Genomic DNA, 21,465 nt, shown 5'->3' on the forward strand with positions numbered 1-21,465 from the left:
CACCATTGTCTCAGGATCTCTCCTCACGCTCCCTCTCCCCTCTTCCTCCCTGTTTCTCCACTGTGGTAAGCTGAGTTCTGCAGACCAGTTCAGAGATTCTGTTGCTTTGGATCACTTCATTCCCTTGCTTTGCTTCTTTATATCCCATATTTGAGAGAGGTCATTCTGAATGAGTCCCTCTCCTGACTGAATTCATTCAGCATGATACTCTCCAATTCCGCATATGTAACAGCAAGAAAGTGTTTAAAAAAAAAAAACAAGGTGAAAGTGCTTTCCTTTAAACAGTTTATTATAAAACAGTGCAAAATGTAAATATGAATTTGTGTCAATAAACTAGCATTCCTTTAAACAGTTTATTATAAAACAGTGCAAAATATGAATTTGTGTGAATAAACTAGCATTTATTGTGCATTTATTTTGTGACTGTTGTGTGTTTTGCATATGTCTGTAATTTTGGCTTTTTGCCTTCCAGAAAGCTCTGAAATGGGCATAACCCCACGTCATGTCCGAGGCTGCCATATATCCCAGATGGTCTGTTTTTTTCTCATTCTATGCAGCTCTCTCTTTGACAAAGCCCGGTCACCATGAATGCAAGTGAGTTCCGAAGGAGAGGGAAGGAGATGGTTGACTATGTGGCTGACTACATGGAGGGCATTGAGGAGCGCCAGGTGTACCCTGATGTGGAGCCTGGCTACTTGCGGCCCCTGATTCCTGCCTCTGCCCCCCAGGAGCCTGACACATTTGAGGATATCATTAAGGATGTGGAGAAGATAATCATGCCCGGGGTGAGTCTGCATTCTGGTTGGAGACCGGGAGGGCTGAGGTGAATGTGGCACCTACTGAGCACTGGACATTTCAGTTCTCAGGACAACACATTGGGTGAAATTAATATAATTTCCATTGTACAGAAGAGGAAACTGAGATCTCGAGAGGGTAAGTTGCTAAATCAGAGCGGATAAGTCATGGTTAGTAAGCAACGGAGCCAGTTTTCAGCCTATGAGGTATGGCTCCGAGGGATAAGAGGCTTTCCCTGAAAATTTATTTGACTTGAAAGCAGGTTGTTGTACAGTTGCTACCTGCAGGTTCCCCTTGAAGCAGGTCTCTGAGACCAGTGAGGAGCAGCTCAGCATTTGGGACACTGAGGAGCCTGGGAGAAGTCTTCTTCAGAGACAGCCCCTGGGGAGGGCAGGTGGTGGGTGAAGTGGGGTAGATAATTCTCTTTCAAAGGAAACTTGCTACAGTTATTGTTTACACTGCAAGAAATTCACTGAAAAGCATGTGCCTTATTGGGGTGGGGAGAGATCTTGTGTTCTAATCTCATTGCCTCTTTTTTTTCCTTTCTGTTTTTGGTTTTTGCCCTCTTTTTTCTAACAGAATGCCTGAAAGTTTGAAAGTTTGTGACCTGGGATCCAGGTCAGAGCCACTGCGCAGGGCAGACCTCACTGGTCAGTTGCACAATTCAGGGATTTCTCACCAGGTTATTGCCATTCTGCCTTCCCTGGAGAGTTTCCCTTGACATTTTCTCTAAGAGAGGAAAAGCTTCTGGTTATCTTCGAGGCTCTACAAACACACTCTGCCATGCAATACCAACCCCTCTTGAGGCAGGTGTGGCTAAATGTCAGGATTTCTGGTACCCTGTCTGCTCTGCCTGCCTGAAGGATGCCACAGGCTGCCTCACCAAGACAACAGAAACTCCTCACCCAAAATCAGGGGCTTGTAGATGAGCCTCTAGTGGGGATTCTCCCCTGGTCTATTAGAAGATGCTACTCCACTCTTCTTCCAGAGTCTGATCTTCCTGTAGAGTCTCTGGCCCTCAGACCTCTTAACTTCCTGCCAAATGCCCGACTTCAAACAACACTAGATCAGAAGGCAAGGGTTAGATGTGAATCTAAGGAGACAGACCTTATGTCTAGGTCAGAACTGACAATCTTCTCACTCTATTAGATTCAGAGCAGTGCTGGGAATTGCCCAGTTTGGTCAAGGTGTCTGAGTCAGGAGCCCCTTGGGGAGGGTGTCTGAGGTGGGGAGCCCTTGGGCAGGGAGTTCAGGGGGGTCTCTGAGCAGAGAGAAGGTAGGAAAGCTCTTGGGCACCTACAGAACAGGAGCAGAATCTGCTCTTGTGTACAGGTCCTTGCAAGAGGGTCAGGCAACCCTGTGCCTGAGGCGAGAGGAGGAGCAGATTCACAGAACACTCATTACTGTGGGCCCCTTTCTCCATGGAAATGTGGGAAATTGCTGTATGGGAGCATTTGCATAAAGAGGAATGTATTAACATTGTAGGTCATTCTTTAGTATTTGACCCAAAAGTTATCTTGCTTCTCATGATAAACACAATGCTTTTCAGGCCCCTCTCAGAGTGTCTACACTCTGCATCCTGAGCATATCCTTCCTAATTGCCTTGACCCTACCACTGGCTGCTTTATGTAGCCTTCTAGTCTCTACCTGGCCCTCACCTTCTGTGTCCCACCACCTTGCTGAGATAGCAGCTGTCTTTTACCTAACCCTCAACTGCCTCTCTCCCACCCCCACCCCACACCTCCACAGACCTCCCTGGGACGCTAACACATGTGCACCTCTCTATTTCTGGGGCGCCAGCAGCATCTGTGAGTATCCGTGTTTTCTAAAGGGCCTTCCCTGCCCTTGCTCTCAGTATTGGCTATGCCTGCAGTGGTGCCCCAGGAGCTCATAAATCCTGCTGATTGCATCAGTACTTTGGGCTATAGGGAACCCTTCAAAATATGTGGGTCTCTTCTTAAACAATGAAATTTTAGGGGATTACTCCATGGTGGTGCTCAGGGTCTATTCCTAGCTCTGAAGTAACTTCTGGAGTGCTCAGGGGGCTCTGATGGTGCCAGGAATTCTGTCCAGGGTTGGCCACATGCATGGCAAGTGCCTCACCCCTACACTATCTCTAAGATCCCAGATCATCAAGCTTCAGTAATTAGGTTCTCCAGGAATTAAATTTTGCATTCTGCCTCATACTGAGAACATGACTAAGGGCAGAACATTTCTCCAGCCGCTAAAGATCATGAGGCAGGAGCTCTGAGAGAGGCTAGTGGTGCCGAGGTGGCCAGGAGCTTGGTGTCTGTCATGCTAGATAGGAGGTTCAATACACACGTAGCTCCCAGCAGGAGGGCATGGTGCAGTGTGAAGGGAGACAGTGGGTGAGACTGTCCAGCCCCCTCGGCCTGAAATGAGTACTTATGACCATTGTGGAGAAAGAACAACCCCCCTGGACACCCTCCCACCAGGAGGGGAAGTATCTTCAACATTGTTCTTTACACACGTAACTGTTTTGTCAGAAGTAAGAATTGGCTTTCCTAGAACTCTGGCAACTTCTCCCTCTCTTCACAGGTGACCCACTGGCACAGCCCCTACTTCTTTGCTTACTTTCCCACGGCCAGTTCCTACCCGGCCATGCTTGCAGACATGCTGTGCGGGGCTATTGGCTGCATTGGCTTCTCCTGGGTGAGTATTGGCGGGGGCTGGGGGGCGGAGGGGCCTGGGTGCCCTTGATGGGGACATAGTACCTCTCTTCATAGGATGTGAGCTAGGGACAGTGCCACATGGATAAAAGGCGAATTCAGCCCTGGAGATGTGTCTCATAAGGGAATTAACATTTAAAATTGTGGGAAATATAACGTGTTGTTTGAAAAAGTGCAAACATCCCAAGGCAATCCTGCTGTGATATTGTTTTATTAGAAGCACTTAGCCTGAATGAAACCAGTCATGACCCCAAAGTTAGCACCCTGTGCCTTGGAACTGAATGGATCAGCCCGCTGAGAGGCCTGAGCTTGCCACCCACTGTGGCCTCTTCATGCTGCCTGCTGCATTGACCCCTGTTGGTTTGGGAAGGGGCATGTGTGTCAGGAATTGTAGGAGGAAAGTTGCGGCTAGCAACTCCAGAAGGACTCACTGTGAGCAGCCACAGATTTTGCTACAGTGGCTGAGCTGCTTCTCTATCGGATACTGTCTACCCACTGCGGAAACAGCAAGAATGACCTGTGTGGCCTCAGTGACCTTCCGGTTCCTGCTGCTGAGTGCAGCTCCAGCTGAAGCGCATTGTCCTTGATGAGCTCTTACAGAGGATCTCATTTAGGTCAGCTGCTCAAGTCACCCTGTCGCTTCAGGGGAACTTGACATTTATCATCTGGTGTCTGTTCTTTCTGGGGACAGACTGGTTTCTCTCAGGCTTAGAGGGGTGCCTTGTTGTCCCCATGGCTGTGGAGACCTTGATTTCTGACAGGAAGTACAGGGCTTTTTGTCAGAATGGGATTGGTCAAGACAAGGTTCTCGTGTCCCACTGCCTAGCGGTGAGAAAGCCCTTGATTTCCTACTGAGAGTGCCATGAGCTGACCTGCACAGAGAGTCCCCTGGCCTTTTGAGTACCTCTGTAAGTCCACCTGGAGTTGAGGGTTTGAGTCCTCTCTGGATGGAGCTCATGGCAAATCAGCAGCCTGTCCTGTAGGATCAGAAGAGGAAGTGCAGAGAGTTTTACATGCAGAATCCCAGGGAATCCATGCTGTCTAAAACCCACTTCTTCTGAGTGGGTTTGACTGAGACAAGGGGGTGTGGGCCCAGCCACAGTGATGGTCAGCTCAGACAGTAGAGACAGTTTCAGTCTTTGGAAAGACAAATCAGCTTGAAGAGCCATGAGAAGGAGTTAGAGAGAGTTGGGGAATGGGGGCATGCTTGGGGTTGTCCCACTGGACGCCAAGTGCAAAAGAGAGTGGGAGGGGCATGCTTGGGTCTTCCCCTGCTGGAGGTAAGTGCAGGAGAGAGTGTGGAGGGGCATGATTGGGCCATCCCCTGCTGAACGCAGGAGGTGCAGGAGAGAATGAGGAGGGGGGCATACTCCAGCCATCCTTCACTGGACACAGGTACAGGAGAGTGTGGGGGCGGAGGGGGGATGCTAGAGCATCCCCTACTGGACACAAGTGCAGGCACAAAAATGCTACAGGCACAAGACAGGTGGAGGTGAGGGATGTTTGTACCGGGTGTCTGTGCCAGCAGAGGAAAGCAGAGAATCGGGCTTTTCAGTTTCCCAACCCCCAGCTCTGCGCCCACACAGTGAGTGTGAGCGTCAGATTTCCTAGAATGCCCAGAACCAGCCTCTCTTCTCCAGAGCTGCATCCCCTCTGGCCCTTGGCTGTGAGGCTTCTGAAGGGAGAGCCTGCCTCTGCAGCCCTTCCGAAGGCCCATGGGGTCAGCCGGCCTGCAGGGCTGCTGAGGACTCCCTGAGGATCAAAGAGCTGCAGACCCCAAGAGCCTGGCACTGGTCCAAGCTCTGTCTACAGGGGATGAGTGTCTTGGCATCCCTGCACAGATGCATGCTTGAGCCCTCCATGGACCTGACAGTCAAAGCACAGAGCAGGAAGAACGTACCTTTGGTCAGCTCTCAAAGGGGCCTCCAGCTGAAAGGTTCTGGCCCCTGCTCAGGCCCCTTAAGGGTAGCAGGCTGGGAGGAAACGCAGCATCTTTCCGATGCCCAGATGGCAGCCTCCCGAGTCATAGAGGGAGGCCTATGTCGGAGCACCAGCGAGGCTGCCCTCATACAGGAACTCCTCAAGCCGCTGGTTGCTCCTTTGTGCCCTGGGTCAGAGGAGAAGGGAATCTCACATGCTCCAAGTTCTTTGCTACTTTCTGTCCCCACTGAAATGCCTTAGGTCTTCCAGGGTGTGGATGCTCTGTGTTGTGCCCTGTGGGTGGGTGTAGCTCCTACTGCTGCCTCTGTTTCTTGAATGCTGTGATGGGAGAGCTTGTGTCTCCTTCACCACAGAAACAGACCTTCGGAGATGGCTTTTTTCTCTCAAGTGTAGGCTGCTAGGGTAGGTAGCATGTGGTTGGTTCCTAAACTCGCTCCTTTCATCATAGGCTGCAAGTCCAGCCTGCACAGAGCTGGAGACTGTGATGATGGACTGGCTGGGAAAGATGCTGCAGCTGCCGGAGGAATTTTTAGCTGGGAAAGCTGGAGAAGGAGGTGGAGTGATTCAGGTAAGGCAAGAAGGCCTGGGCAGCCCAGGGTTCTTCTTCCTTGCAACAGCCGGCATCAAAAGAGGTCTGAATGCAGTCTCTTGGTTCCTCTGCAGAACAAGAAAGCAGAGTAATTAGCTGTGTCCATAGGAATAGTCCTGGGAGGATGTGGCTGAGAGCCCAGAGTGTCACCTACACACTACCTCAGGAATTGACTTGCTACCTTCTGCAGCCTTGCCACAGCCTCCAAACTCGAGGGACGAGCTGTGGTAGTGGAACCTTATCTGGGATGAGGTTAGGCGCCTTCCCAGGCTCCTGATCTTACAGAAGCACTGTCTGGCTGCCGTCAGAGCAAGAGACCTTTGTCAAAAGAGCAAGAGAAAATGTAAGAGAAAGGAAGAACAGAGCTGTGAGGAGGGGCCCGGATGTGAGGAGCTCTGGGACAGGAAGGTAGTCTTCTCAGCAACAAAGCGACAAAGTGTGAGACACCAAGAGCACCTGATGGGTTACAGCCTCGGGGCTGAGATGGCAGATGCAGAGCCTCAGGGCCCTAATGACAGTTCCTGGGCGTCAGGCACAGGGACAATTAAGTCAAATGGCAAATTGCTCTTTGAGTTGGACAAACAGGGCTGTGAAAATGGTCTCTTAATTGGGTTTAAAAGCTCTCATGGAAGAAAAGCCAATTTCTCACTCTGTCTGGTGTGACACTTGAAAACCCAGGAAATGAAAAGACATTTCTGGTCACAGAATCGGTCTCCTCCTCCCTCTCAATGGGCTCACCATGGCAACCTTTGTCTGTTCAATAAAGCGGAAGGTGCTGGTTCTGCTCTGAACATGAGCACCCAGGCCCTATGTGCCTAGGCTCGTCTCCCTTCCCAGAGGAAGTCCACTGTCCTCATGTTCCACTCACGCAAGCCACGGACGCTGCTTCAAGCCACTGAGTTCTGCATGCTCAACAGACAATTCATTTCATTAGGCACTTTTTTTCCCCAAAAGACTGCTTTTGTGACTGAAGAATGAGAGCTTTTTTTCAGGGCTTAGAAAAAGCCCCAAAGAAAACCCATAATAAATTAGGGTGGTGATTCACAGCCATTAGTCTGAGTGTGACTCAGAGAAGAATGGGTGTTTGTGTGTATGAGGGGACTTGGGTGGGGGTGGCGGCAGGAGCCTGGGTCTCAGAGAGCAGGTGTTTGAGAGGAATAGACGCGCCTACATGAATGATGGCTGAGAAAGCAAACTCTCAGAATCAGCAAATTTACCTTTTCTGAATATCTTGTTTTTCCCAAGTTTCTTGTATTGATGCCCAAATATACTGCCCCCCCCCACCAAAGAGCCCTGGACTCTTACCGCTGCCCTCTGTCCACTCCTCTCCAGTGCTCACCTTCCCACCTCTGCCCCCATTATTTGTTGATGGTTATGGTTTCCCCTCAGCACCTCCCATGTGCTGCAACCCTCCGCAGATCCCCCACTTCTCCCTTAACCCAGCACTCTAGGGTCTCTGAGGTCCCAGTCTCAGGTTTATTATCGATTCATATTTTCCGTCCCTCTTGTTCATCTATCTACCACAGATAAGTGTGATCATCCTTTTTTTGTCCTTCTGCATCTACCTTATTTCACTCAGCATGATACTGATGTTGGTGAGCCCCACAGGTGGCTTATGTGAAGCAGAGAGGAGAAAGACTGTCACTGCCACTTGGAACCCTGGTTTTCTGGGGTCTTGTTTCATCTTGCAGAAAAGAATTTCAAGAGTAGACAAGTACTGTCCTGTAGCACTGTCCTCCTGTTGTTCATTGATTTGTTAGAGCAGGCCCAGTAATGTCTCCGTTGTGAGACTTGTTACTGTGTTTGGCATATTGAATACATCATGGGTAGCTTGCCAGGCTTTTCCATGTGGGTGAGATAACTCTCGGTAGCTTGCTGGGCTCTCCCAGAGGGCTGGAGGAATTGAACCCGGGTCAGCTGCGTGCAAGGCAAAACGTGCTACCCATTGTGCTATCGCTCCAGCCCTTGATGTAAGGTAAATGCCATATTCTCTCTCTGGCCCATTCACTTTTGAGGGGCTGGTGATGGTGGTGATGGTGGTGGTGTTCAAGCCTTCGATAAATGCCCAGAGTCACTTCTGACTCAAAATAAACAAATAAATGTATTGGAGCTGGAGCGATAGTACAGCGGGGATGGTGTTTGCCTTACATGCAGCCGACCTAGGTTCATTGATTGAGCCCCTGGCATCCCATATGGTCCCCCCAAGCAATGCCAGGAGCAATTCCTGAGTGCAGAGCCAGGAGTAACCTTGGAGCATCTCAGGGCGTGACTCAAAAAGCAAAAATAAAATTAAAAAGTGGGCAGTAATGCAGCAGCCTTGCATGTGACTGACTCAGGTTCAATCCCTGATATTCTATATGGTCCCCAAAACCCTGCCAGGAGCTATCCCTGAGTGCAGAGCCAGAAGTAAGCCCTGAGCATCGCTGAGTGTGGCTATCAAACAAATCCTTATTCTGGGGCTGGAGCCATAGCACAGCAGGTAAGGCACTTGCCTCACAAGCAGCCAACTTGGATTCGATCCCCAGCATCCCATATAGTCCTCACCACCAGGAGAGTAGACAAGCAGTGAAGTAAAATAGATTTTATATGGAGGTTTTGAAGGGAAGGAGGGAGAAAAAAATGGGAGAGAGTGGAGAATAATGTGCTCAGGAGAGAACCTGGGCTTCTGCAAGGACGGAAATAGCCCGTACACACATCCCAACATTAGTCATGAGACCATGAAAGCACACATCTCAAGAGAGGAGATGCAGGTGACACATATGCTGGAGAGTCACATGTGCTTGGCCATATGGTCATAAGCAGCATATAGATTCAGGCAGCATATGCCCACCCTTCCTTTGTTCATGGTGACTTTTATAGGGTTTTTCCAACCTGCCTCCATATGGGTCTTCTTCCTAGGTAAAAGTCCATTGCTAAGGAGATTGTCAAGGGGTGTAGGGTTGGGAGTGGTGGTGGTCTTCTTTGAAGTTCCTTTCCTGACCTTTTGTTTCTGCTGGAACTTTTCTGGATCTGTTGCTGGTACCAGGTAAGGGTCTTATCAGGCCTTTTAGTTCCTGTTTTCTGCAAGGTTGGCTTTCACAACTTCAGAGCTATTATTTCCTAGGAAATTTACTGCCATCACCTGAGGAGGGGACCTTCCCTATCTGCCTGCCTACATCAATACCCTTCACTGGATTATTGTTGCTGCTCTACTTTAAAGAGAAAGAATGAAGCCGCTGACAGATGCATAGCACACATGCAACATAGGAGACACAGCATGATTACATCAGCTCTACCATAACCAAAATCACGTGACCCCAAGCTAAATCCAAAATCATTGTTAAATGAATGTAAAGCTCATTTTAGAAGCTTAAGCAAGATTATAAATGTGTGTATTTGAGTGCGATAGCACAGCGGTAGGGCATTTGCCTTGTGCGCAGCCAGTCTGGCAGAGCCGGGTTCAATTTCTCCACCCCTCTTGAAGAGCCCCACAAGCTACCTAGAGTATCTCGCCCGCACAGCAAAGTCTGGCAAGCTACCCTTGACGTATTCAATATGCCAAACACAGTAACAACAAGTCTCAAAATGGAGACGTTACTGGGCCTGCTTGAACAAATCGATGAACAATGGGAGGACGGTGTTTATTTGTTTGAGTTGATGAACCATGGCAACAGAACTATGAATTTATCTTTAATTCTGCCCCTTTCACCAAAATATATGAGTTGGTTTACCAGAAAAGCATTAAAATGGTAAAATCACTTGATCACTTGACATCCCGTTACTCATCAATTTGCTCAAGTGGGCACCAGTAATGTCTCCATTTGACCCTGTCGCATACCAGTGTAGCCCAACGGCATCTCTCACTCCAGGAACACGAAGAGCCTCAAACCAATTGTTCAAGGTCTTGACAAAGAAATTTGACCATCTCGTAGGTGGGCGGCCACACGATCTTTTGACATCCTGTGGAATCCAGTCAGTAATGGCTTTAGTCCAGCGGTTGTCTCAAATCTCATTACTTGTTCAGCACATCTGATTTTTGATGCCTTGACAAATAAGACAGCATCCCTGATTCTTGATCGTCAACAGAGGTCGGAATTCCGGATTCCTTCTCTCACTTGAGTGAAGCGTGATACTCCAAGCATAGCTCTTTCGATTCCTCTTTGGGAGACCCAAATAGCGTTCTTATCCTGTTTTCATAGGGCCCAGGTCTCTGAGGCGTATGTTAATGCAGGAAGAACAGTGGAATCGAAGAGATGTGCCCGGAGCTGGAGTTTCTTCATCCTCTTAGCTATTTCTTCGATGCTCTTGAAGGCATTCCATGCCACTCTCTTCCTCCTGCGCAACTCAGGTTCCAGGTCATTAGTCATGTTGAGTTCTCGACCTAGATACACATAACTTTTGCATTCAGAGATGTTTGTTCCGTTGAGAGCGAATGGAATGTCAGGAAAGAGACCATTTCTCATGAACATTGTCTTTATGAGTTCAGCTGCAGTTGACCTTTCCACACTCACTGTCAAAGTTGGCCAGCATTTGTGCCACTTGGCTGATGTTTGGTGTTATTAAAACAATGTCATCAGTGAAGCGGAAGTGGTGTAGTTGCCAACTGTCTATCTTCACTCCCATTCTTTCCCATTCCAGTCGTTGAATGACGGTCTCGAGAGTGGCACTGAAGAGTTTCAGTGAAATGGTATCACCTTGCCGAACCCCTCTCTTGACGTGGATGATCACTTCCTTGTAGAATGGTGAGATCCTGGTAGTGAATCGGTAATACAGCTCACAGAGGATCCTGATGTATTGAGTTTGAACACTCTGTTTGGCTAAGGCTTTGATGACTACTTCTGTCTCAATAGAATCAAAGGCCTTCTTTAAATCAATGAACGTTAGACAGAGCAACATCTTGAACTCCCGAGAAACCTCAAAGATCTTGGTTACTGTGTGGATATGGTTGATCGTGCTGAATCCTTTTCAGAAACCGGCTTGCTTGCATGGTTGACCTTCATCTAGTGTTCTGCCAATCCTATTCAGGATGATTCGAGTGAACAGCTTGTAGATGACAGACAACAGGCAGATCAGGCAATAGTTGCCAATGTCATGGATGTCTCCCTTCTTGTATAGTAGAACAGTCCTGCTGGTTTTCCACTGGGATGGAACCTTGCATTCAGACAGGTAGTGTATGAAGAGTCGAGCCAGTGTATTGATGAGTACTGATGGCAGGTTCTTCAGGTGTTCCAGTCTGACCTTGTCTGGGCAGGGTGCTGTTCGCTTCTTTACCGATGAAATGGTGTGTTGGGAATGACATATCCATCCTGCGGAATTTGGTATGTGGGCAGGTGGACATGGCTATGGAAGAGATCCGAGTAGAAGTCATGGATAATCTTCTCCATTGCCCTTCTGGAAGATGTGATAGATCCATCAGGATGTCGGAGGGCAGTCATCTTGGTCTTGTAGTTGGCGAAGGACAGGTGGGCGTTGCAAGTGCTTTGCCTGGCTTCTGCCACATCAGCCAACACTGTTGCTCTTCTCTCTTTGAAGTCTTCCTTTATTGCTCTGTGCTGCTTTGCGAGCTCAGACATTTTCTTGTGGTTGTCCAAGGCTCGCGCCAAGCCACGTTGGCGAATGAGCTTGAGAGTTTTTGAAGACAGGTGTCTTTTTGTGGCTATCTCTCTCTTGGGATTCCTCGCACAATCGTGGAGGTGCTGAACCAGTCAATCATATTCTTTATCAATGTTGTCAATGACAGCATCTTCCCATGTTGCCACAATAGTACCAAAGAGCTCCCAGTTGGTGGTTGTTCTGGGAGTTCTCTTCTTAAACTTTGCAGCCCTTTCTCCCCACTCCGTGAAGTAGAATTTTGCACGAAGGAGATGGTGGTATGATCCCGTTTGGAATTTGGGGACAGCAGTGACATCAGTCAGGCAAAACCATTGATTGAATATGATGTGGTCAATTTCGTTGTGGATTCGTCCACTGGGAAACTCCCATGTCCAACGGGGAATTAGATTTGGCCTTCTGGAACTGTGAGTTAGCATGGATGGTCTTAGTTGACATGATGAACTCAGACAGTCTCTCAACCCTGTTTGTTCCATTCTATTTAAAATGGTAAAATAAATGGTAAAATTAGGATCAATGAAAAGAGAATGAAATAAAGTAGGTTGACCTCTAATTATTTTATAGTATTTTTTTTATAAACCTCTAAATCTTAAGTCTCTTGTTAACAACAAAATCCACCTTCCTTTATTTTTTATTTCTAATGTAAATAATACTCAGTTAGTGGAATGTCTCACACAGGATTTACTAGCATCTCAGTCATTAGAGCAGGAGAAAAGGGAAGTAGCTTTGTAAGCATGCAAGTTTGCCACCAGAGAAGTGCTCTCTCCTATCTAGACTGCTTACTGACTGCAGATGTGGGGCAAGTCAGTTAACTTCTCTGAACAAACATTTTCCCACCAAATGATGGTACAGTTTTACAGTAGGATTATTTTGCAGATTTAATGAGTAATAGAGTAACTCCTGAATTTGCATACTTTCTCCCACTCCAAACTCCAGAGGAATGAATTTTGCACTCCTTTTTAGTACCTTACAAAACTAATTAAGCTATTTGCCAAGAATGCCTACTTTGTTAACATTCGTTATATGTATTTGTCAGGGCTGCAGTAATAAAATACCACAGTATAAGGTATAAATACTACTAGAAGGTATAATTACTAGAAAAAATAAATTAATTTTTTCTTGCATCCAGATGCTGGAAATCTAAGATTAAAGTGCAGACAGGATTGGTTTCTCTTGAGTACCCTCCTGACCACTTTCTTTTTATACCCTCACACAGCCTTTCTGATATTGTGTGTACATAAGTATTTTTAAAATTTTTTCTTATAAGGATACCAATCAGAATGGGATAGAAACTACTTTCAGACCACATTTTAACTTAATTACTTTAAAAATGTCATCTCTTATTACAATTACATTTAGAGATATTGGAATTAGGGCTTTATCATATAAATTTAAGGAGAACACAGGGAGAAATCCTTAATTTTAGTGATGAATGGAAATATTCAAAGGCAATTTCTGTGTCTCAAGGTCAGTACTCCCCTAAAGATATATTTCTCTGTCCAAGTAGTTTTGCACATAATGCTGGGCTTAGGTGCTGGTATACAGGAACCCTTTCTCCTCTGATGTAGGAATAGTAGCTTCTAGGTCAAACTCTGAAAATTGAATAGAAAATGTGTATGAAGAAGATCTTACAGTGCCTGATACACACTAAGTATTCAGAAATCCTGCATATTACCTAAAATAGACCAAATAATGCTAAAATAATCATGAGCGCTAAAGGGGCATCAAAGGGATTCAGATGTTTACAGTTTCAGATTCATCCTTTAAGAAGAATATGACAATGCAGGAAACTGCCTCCATCTAGTTTCAATGCTGACTCCTCTGTTTGATGGTGGAGCTCACTCACTCCTTTCTTTGATTTAGGGAAGTGCCAGTGAAGCCACTTTGGTGGCCCTGCTGGCTGCTCGGACCAAAGTGATACGCCGCCTGCAGGCCGCCTCGCCAGAGCTGACAGCAGGGGCCATCATGGAGAAGCTGGTGGCCTATTCATCAGATCAGGTGAGTGGGGCCAGGCCTCAGATATGAATGTCTGGTTCATATTGGAGCAAATCAAATCCCTAATGGAACTATGTTGTGTCATTGCAAATCCAAGCACACATCTTTAGGAGTCACTGAACAGTCATTTTCTGCAGTAAGTGAAAATATTCAGTGTGGTGGGAATTCTCAACTTTCTTCAAGTTGAAAAGGAAAGAGTTAGCCAGTCTGGGGAGGCGGTTCTCAGCCTCCAAACACACCCACACTTGAGCTCAGAATATGCATTAATAGGGGCTCACCTCTTTCAGAGACACAAGGGAAAAGCAGGAACCTAGTGTTCACACGAGCTCCTAAGACTCCAAGCCTGTGCTTCTCACTAGAAAATTCAATAGCCATGAGGAGAGTCAAGCAAGAAAGCAAGAAATAGCAATGGTGTGTTTAGACCAGAGGGATGTGACTTTGAAGAGAGTCGTTGTTTTTGAAAATCCCTAAGAAATGACAAGTCTGTCATTCAGGATGGGTCCAGGCTATTGGCTTCTTTCATCACACAAGAGTTTTCTTGGACCCCTTACCCTTTTTCTACCACCCACCATCTCCATCTGCTGGTAACTGCAGTTTGTTTTCAATACTCAATAACTTTTTCTTACTTTTTTTGTTCATTCATCAACTTTGCTTTCTTACATTACACATACAGTCTATAGTATTCAACACTTTTATACTTAGATTACTAGTTTCACATAATGCTCCAAGTTCCTTCAATTTTGGTGCAAATGGCAATAGTTTTCTTTTTTATAGTTTAATCATATAATTTAATATAGATCATATATCTTGTTTGTCCAATAATTGGCACTTTGACTCTTTGAGTTAGAAAGATTTTTCTTCTGAGCATCTGTTTTCTGAGGTTGAAGCAGTGGACGCCTTCTGCAGGGTCTGGATGGCTAAGTGGAACAGTATTTGTGACTCTAACATCCCTCTCTCCCCAGGCACATTCCTCAGTGGAAAGAGCTGGATTAATTGGTGGAGTGAAGTTAAAGACTGTCCCTTCAGATGACAAGTTTGCTATGCGCTCCTCTGCGCTGAGGGAGGCTGTCGAGAGAGACAAGGCTGCTGGCCTGATTCCTTTCTTTGTAAGTTCTTCTGTACTAGTTGCACACAACTGTGTAGATCCAGATGCTCATGTCTGCTGGGTGGTAGACCAGGTGCTGGAACTCTTCTCATGTGGTGAACCATTAGGTAAACCTAATGTGCCAGTCTTGCCTCACTTAGAGGAAGTCTCCAGCCCAGGAAAGGACTACATGTGTAAAATACCCATCACCACCTCATACACACTTTATTTAAACACTGTGGTTTACAAAGTTGTTCATAATGATAGTTACAGGTATTAGTACTAATAAATGGCTCACAAAATGATCAAAAATATTTCCTTAGGAGAAAATTAATGAAAATAGTGTATCTCACAGAAGAGACATTAAGTCTTTGTATAAAGGATTACTAAGATGTTACAAATTAAGCCTTCTGTGTTAATATTTTTGTTAGTGGTGATTGATTGGCTTCTACATTACATCCCATCCAACCTGGTGTGCTACTACTGGGTTGTCAGTGTTGTAGAATTTGGAGATGTTGCTCTAGGAAATACAGAATATTTAACTGGGCAGTACAGTAAGTGGTGGCTTTGGGATATGTCATGACTTCCAGGGCTTCCAGAAGCAAAGATCGGTGTGGGAAGTAGCCCATTCTGATTACAAAAAATCCTGGAATTTTCAGTTACAGGGACTCGTGTATCTGAGTTTTCAGCTGGTTAATTTCTCTGTTAGGCTCAGTCCTTAGGTGATGGAGTTTGACCAGGGGTACTGCAGCGATTCTGGAATGTAGGAGTGAGTGGCTGCTGAGGCTTTGTTTGGATGGGTGCTTGCTCCACCATAATGGACATCGTTTTTATTTATTTAGGGTTAAATATTTATTTATTTATTTTTAATTTTTATTAGTGAGACACCATGAGGTACAGTTGTAGACTTACAAATTTTTTGTGCTTGAGTTTCAATTATACAATGATCAAATACCCATCCCTCCACCAGTGCCCATTTCCCACCACCATGGATCCCAGTATCCCTCCCACCCCCCACCCCCCACCCCCCACCCCCATCCCACTCTGCCTCTGTGGCAGGGCATTCCCTTTTGTTCTCTCTCCTATTGGGTGTTGTGGTTTGCAAAAGAGGCAATGAGTGGCAATCATGCTTGGTCTATAGTCTACTTTCAGCATGCTTCTCCCATCCTGGGAGGATTCTCCCAACACCCTTTATTTGGTGCTCCCTTCTCTATCTGAGCTCCCTTTTCCCCTAGCATGTGTTGCTGGCCTCCAAGCCATGGAGCAAAATTCCTGTTACTAATCTCGGCCATTCTTGATTGTTATTCTCCTTTATGTTCCCCAGATGAATGCAATCGTTTTATGTCTATCCCTCTCTTTCTGACTCATTTCGCTTAACATGATACTTTCCATGTAGTACCACTTGTATGTAAATTTCATGACTTCGTCTTTTCTAACATAGTACTCCATTGTGTAAATGTACCAAAGTTTCTTTAACCAGTCATCTGTTCTTGGGCACTCAGCTTACTTCCAGATTCTGGCTATTGTAAAGAGTGTTGCAATGAACAAACAATTGCAGATGTCACTTCGACTATACTTTTTTGCCTCTCTGGGATATATTCCCAGGAGTGGTATTGCTGGGTCAAATGGGAGTTCAATTTCGAATTTTTTGAGAATCGATGGACATTGTTTTTAAAAGAAGTTTTTGCTCTGTGGTTTATAGTATGGTTGCAGATAAGCTTTCACGTGTAACACTTTACCACCTTTCAGCACCACCTCCTCCTCCTGGTTAAATGCTTCCCTGTATCAGATTCATTGCCCCCTCCTTGTCCTACTCCTTGGACTCCCAAGTGACATGTTTCCTACTGAATACCAGTTCTAATGTTCTTCATTTTCATATTCTTTGGGCATTCGTTATTTTTCTTTATATCCTTAATATGAGAAAGATCATTCTGTTTGTCCCTCTCATATTTTCTTCATTTTAAAACATTAATTTTTTCTGATCTGTTTTTGATAGTTTACCTTATCCTCAAGCTCATTTATTCAGTCTTCATCTTTATCCATTGTTCTGTTGAAACCTGTTTAAATATTTTTAATTCAACTGCTGTACTAAAAAAACCAAAATATTTCTCATGTTTTCTCTCATAATTTCCAAGTTTATATTCAGTTTATGTTTTATTAGTTTCCTTATTTTAAAATTGTTGTTTTTTGCTTTTTGGGTCACACCCAGCCATGCACAGAGGTCACTCCTGGCTCTGTATTCAGGAATTACTCCTGGCAGTGATCAGGGGACCATACAGGATGCTAGGAATCGAACCCGCTATGCTATTGCTCCAGCCCCTCAATTTGGAGTTTAAAAATTCTGATGTGCATATGAAAATCTTTTCCTTCTTCTATTAGTATAGGTGAATTTCTCTGTTTAATTCTTATTATTCCATGTTCTTCATAACATCTAAGGGTGAAGAACCAACACAAATCATTCTAGACAGCAATCAGAGGTTCATTGTCACAAATTCTAGGAAGTGAATCTGTCTCTGAATTTGTGTGGACAACTGTTGAGCTTGTGTGGTGTATAGCAGCAAAAGAACCAAACCCAAGACTCAATTACTGGGTTTAGAAGTGACAATTGTTTCAAAGTTTAGTAGACTTGGGCATAGACTGGGGATTGTGGTCACAAGCACCCAATAATAGCAGTAGCAACAAATTCACCTTTATAGGTAGTAGGGAATTTATGTTAGCCAACATCTGAGAGTGATTATAGTGCCTCAGTACTGTAGACATGGGTGATATTTGGTTGTGCAGTGCTGCAGAGTGACACTGAGCTTGAGTGGACCTGTGCTGCAACCAGATATCCAAAATTGAAGCTGCCCTATTATACCAATGCACTATGACTGATAAGGTTTTGATGATGACCAGGGGTGTGCAGTCACAGTTTTCTTTTGGTAGGCACCAAATTCTAACGGCCTGTGGGATGATTGAGGTAGTAGATTTTGAGTGTTTTCAGTGGTACTTTGTGCCTAGTTCCAAGTCTTGGGCCATGGTGACCAAAGAGTTTTAATTCCTGAGTGTCCAAGGACTACTATGTTGCCAAATTTACTTATCCTTCGAATTTTTTTCTTTTATTTTAATGTAGGAGTATTGCTATTTATTCAGCCATTGATTAGGATGATTGTATTGGGCATGAACTCCACCTTACTTTTTTTTTCTTTATATAAATTTATTTATTGGATCACAATGAGAGCAGTTACAAAGCTTTCAGGTTTAAGTCTCAGTCATACAATGATGAAACACCTGTCCCTTCACCAGTGCCCATTTTCCACCACCAAAAACTGCAGTATACCCCCCATCCCACACCCTTCCTCTACCTGTGGGGTAGATGATTTCCACATTACTCTCTCTCTACTTTGATTATATTCAATATTTCAACACCAGACCCACCATTATTATTTGGGATTTTACCCCAACACTCAGATCTGCTGAAAAGGCAACTGTAGACAATTTGTTTACTATTGCTGATTATGAATAACATATGATGTTGTGTGGCTGCAGTAGTGGCCACGTGATTTTGGAATTCTGAAATTTTAACAATTAAATCTGGAGGGATTTCTGCTAAATGTGGCTGGGTTTCAAGACTTGTTCCTGAGTCTCTGGGATCATGGCCGTTAAGCAGCTTGATCAGGAGCCACAGAGTCCGTTTGTGGCTGGCAAATTGGGGTCTCGTTGGGGCGGGGAGAAAAGGGCCGGCTCCACCCCATCCCATGAGGCCTCACACGTCTCGTCACTGCAGGCCCAAACCTGACTGCCCAATGGCCTCTGGAGGACAGCAGCCACCAAGTCACCAGGGGGAACAGGCCAAGGCATGAAACCTATTTCCACCTGGGGTGGCCTGGCACCAGTAACCTACTGCAGAGACTGGATGCATTTCTGCTTAAAGTCACTGGGTTCCAAGACTTGTTTCTGAATCTCTTGGATCATGGCCGTTAAGCAGCTTGATCAGGAGCCAGAGAAGCTGTCTTGTTGGGGCCGGGAGGAGAGGACTGGCTCCACCCCCATCCCGTGAGGCCCTACATGTCTCATCACTGTGGGCCCTGACTGTCCAATGGCGCCTGGAGGATGGCGTCCACCAAGCCACCAAGGGGGAGCAGGTGCAGGGACAGCACCCTTTCCCCCCTGGGGTGGCCTGGCGCCGGTAACCTACTGCAGGGACCAGGCACATTTCTGCAAAAAGCTGCTGGGTTTTGAGATTTGTTTCTGAGTCTCTGGGATCATGGCCGTTTGATCAGGAACCAGAGAGGCCTTGCCTCCAATTATATAGCTGAGCTGGAGGTGGTTTGTGGGTGTGTCTCCCCCATACCTAACTTTTGGCCGTTTACTTTCTTGGTAAAGCTGGTCCCAAGTGGTTGGGGTCTGGCACAGAAACAATTTTTGGGTATCTAGAAGTCTGAAGGCACCATCAGGCTGCTGATGCACTTGCCTCACAGGTACAGGTTGACCTGCTGGTGGCACAATACCCCAAATCCTCAGGATTTTGGACTTTAATGTATCTCCCACAGTGTGTGAACACCTGTACTGAGGTCATAAGGGGCTCTAAATTCCCCACGCCTGGCACTTCCCTTGATGCCCTATCATATGATTGCTGAAACACTGCTCAGGGAAAGTGTGCATTTTTGCTTCCCAAATTATCTTATAAATAATAATATTTATAAATTTATAAATTTCTTCAGAGATATTAGAAAACAGATTTTATTTATTTACTAATTTGTACCCTTGTATTTATAAGAACTTCAAAGTGAAACAATGTTTCTGAGTTCTTCAGGGCAGACCAGGACTTTGTTGGGACACTGTTTGGGGAGGGTTTTATGATCTTCACTAGTGAGTTTTCCAGCAGAAGTTAAGCATGATCTTAGCAACAGACCCCAGATTTTCCCAAAAGTTATATTTTAAAATTTATCATGATGGAATATGAAAAAATTTATGTTCATATATTAATCTACTCATTTGACAAAAATGTTCATTAAGCGCCTATTACATGCCCAACATCTACCTAATGATGGGTCCTCAAGAACTAGATGACATTAACTGAACAGTCAAATTTAATCCAAGTGAGTACTAATCACTTCCCTGAGAAGTGATCTCAGGGAGGACAGGTCTCAGGGAAGTCTTGATCTCCCTATGGGACAATGGACTTGGAGGATTATAAACCAAGGGAAAGGAAGCAGAGAAGCAGTTTGAGGTGGGGGTGGTGGATGCATTTTACGATGGGTAAAGAGAAAGGAGCCTGTGAAGAAAACTGAGGAGGAGAATCTGGAGTTAAAGAAAACCTGCAAGAAAATACAATAATGACAGGAGAAATAGTACAACTGGTAAGGCACTTGCCTTGTATGTGGCCGACTTGGGTTGATCCCCAGCATCCCATATGGTTCTCTGAGCACTGCTCAGAGTGAGTTTTGAGTAAACCCATGTGCCCATGTGCACTGTTGGTGTGTGCCCCACCCCACCCCAAATTCCCCAAAAGAAAACAAGTGAAGTCCCATGTAGAGAAGTCTGGGTGCTGCATAAAAACATGAGGATGGGAGATACCATACTTTTTTTTACTCAGAGGAGATAATTTGAGACTTTCTTAGGAACAGGTTTATAACACACCAAGGGGGTCATGCAAATCTATTTTTTTTTACAGTTATAGACTTATAAATTTTTGCACTTGTGTTTCAGTTATACAATGATCAAGTACCCATCCCTCCACCAGTGCCCATCCTCCACCACCACGGGTCCCAGCATCCCCCCACCCCCCCATCCCCCCGTCCCACCCTGCCTCTGTGGCAGGGCATTCCCTTTTGTTCTCTCTCTCTTCTTTTGGGTACTGTGTTTTGCAACAGAGGCATTGAGTGGCAATCATGTTTGGTCTATAGACTACTTTTAGCATGCTTCTCCCACCCTGGGAGGGTCCTCACAACACCCTTTATTTGGTGCTCTCTTCTCTATCTGAGCTTCCTTTTCACCTAGCACATGTGGCTGGCCTTCAAGTCATGGAGCAAAATTCCTGGTACTAATCTCAGCCATTCCTGGGTGTTAGTCTCCCGTTTTGTTGCTTTATGTTCCCAAGATGAATGCAATCTTTCTGTGTCTATCCTGCTCTTTCTGCCTCAGTTCGCTTAACATGATACTTTCCATGTAGTACCACTTGTATGTAAATTTCATAACTTCATCTTTTCTAACAGCTACATAGTACTACATTGTGTAAATGTACCAAAGTTTCTTTAACCAGTCATCTGTTTTGGGCACTCAGGTTTTTTCCAGATTCTGGCTATTGTAAAGAGTGCTGCAATGAACAAACAATTGCAGATGTCACTTCGACTATACCTTTTTGCCTCTCTGGGATATACTCCCAGGAGTGCTATAGCTGGGTCAAATGGGAGATCAAATTCTAATTTTTTGAGAATCGTCCACACTGTTTTCCAAAAGGGTTGGACCAGCCGGCATTCCCACCAGCAGTGAAGGAGGGTCCCTTTCTTGCCACATTTGCGCCAGTACCGGTTGCTTTTGTTCTTGTGGATGTGGGCCAGTCTCTGTGTTGTGAAATGATATCTCATTGCTGTTTTGATCTGCAGCTCTCTGATGATTAGTGATGTAGAGCATTTTCTCATGTGCCTTTTTGCCATTCGGATTTCTTCTTTGCGGAAGTTTCTGTTCATTTCCTTGCCCCATTTTTTGATGGGGTTGGGTGATTTTTTCTTGTGGAGTTCAACCAGTACCTTGTATATCCTTGATATCAACCCCTTGTCGGATGTGTATTTGGTGAATAT

At 45.5% G+C, this 21,465-nt stretch overlaps 1 protein-coding gene across 3 annotated transcripts in view; it reads left to right on the top strand.

Annotated features, from left to right (window-relative positions):
• Positions 1–21,465, top strand: part of DDC (dopa decarboxylase) — a 100,420-nt gene that overhangs the window by 25,396 nt on the left and 53,559 nt on the right. For all 3 annotated transcript variants that reach the window (XM_056137965.1, XM_056137968.1, XM_056137967.1), the window contains exons 2-6: positions 558–785; positions 3,355–3,468; positions 5,875–5,994; positions 13,468–13,602; positions 14,562–14,705. In XM_056137965.1, the coding sequence (XP_055993940.1) occupies positions 585–785; positions 3,355–3,468; positions 5,875–5,994; positions 13,468–13,602; positions 14,562–14,705 (714 nt within the window). In that variant the 5' untranslated portion in view covers positions 558–584. The remainder of the gene's footprint in view (positions 1–557; positions 786–3,354; positions 3,469–5,874; positions 5,995–13,467; positions 13,603–14,561; positions 14,706–21,465) is intronic.

The sequence above is a fragment of the Sorex fumeus genome, unplaced genomic scaffold (genome assembly GCF_029834395.1).
Source record: "Sorex fumeus unplaced genomic scaffold, SorFum_2.1 ptg000128l, whole genome shotgun sequence".
NCBI classification, from domain to species: domain Eukaryota; kingdom Metazoa; phylum Chordata; class Mammalia; order Eulipotyphla; family Soricidae; genus Sorex; species Sorex fumeus.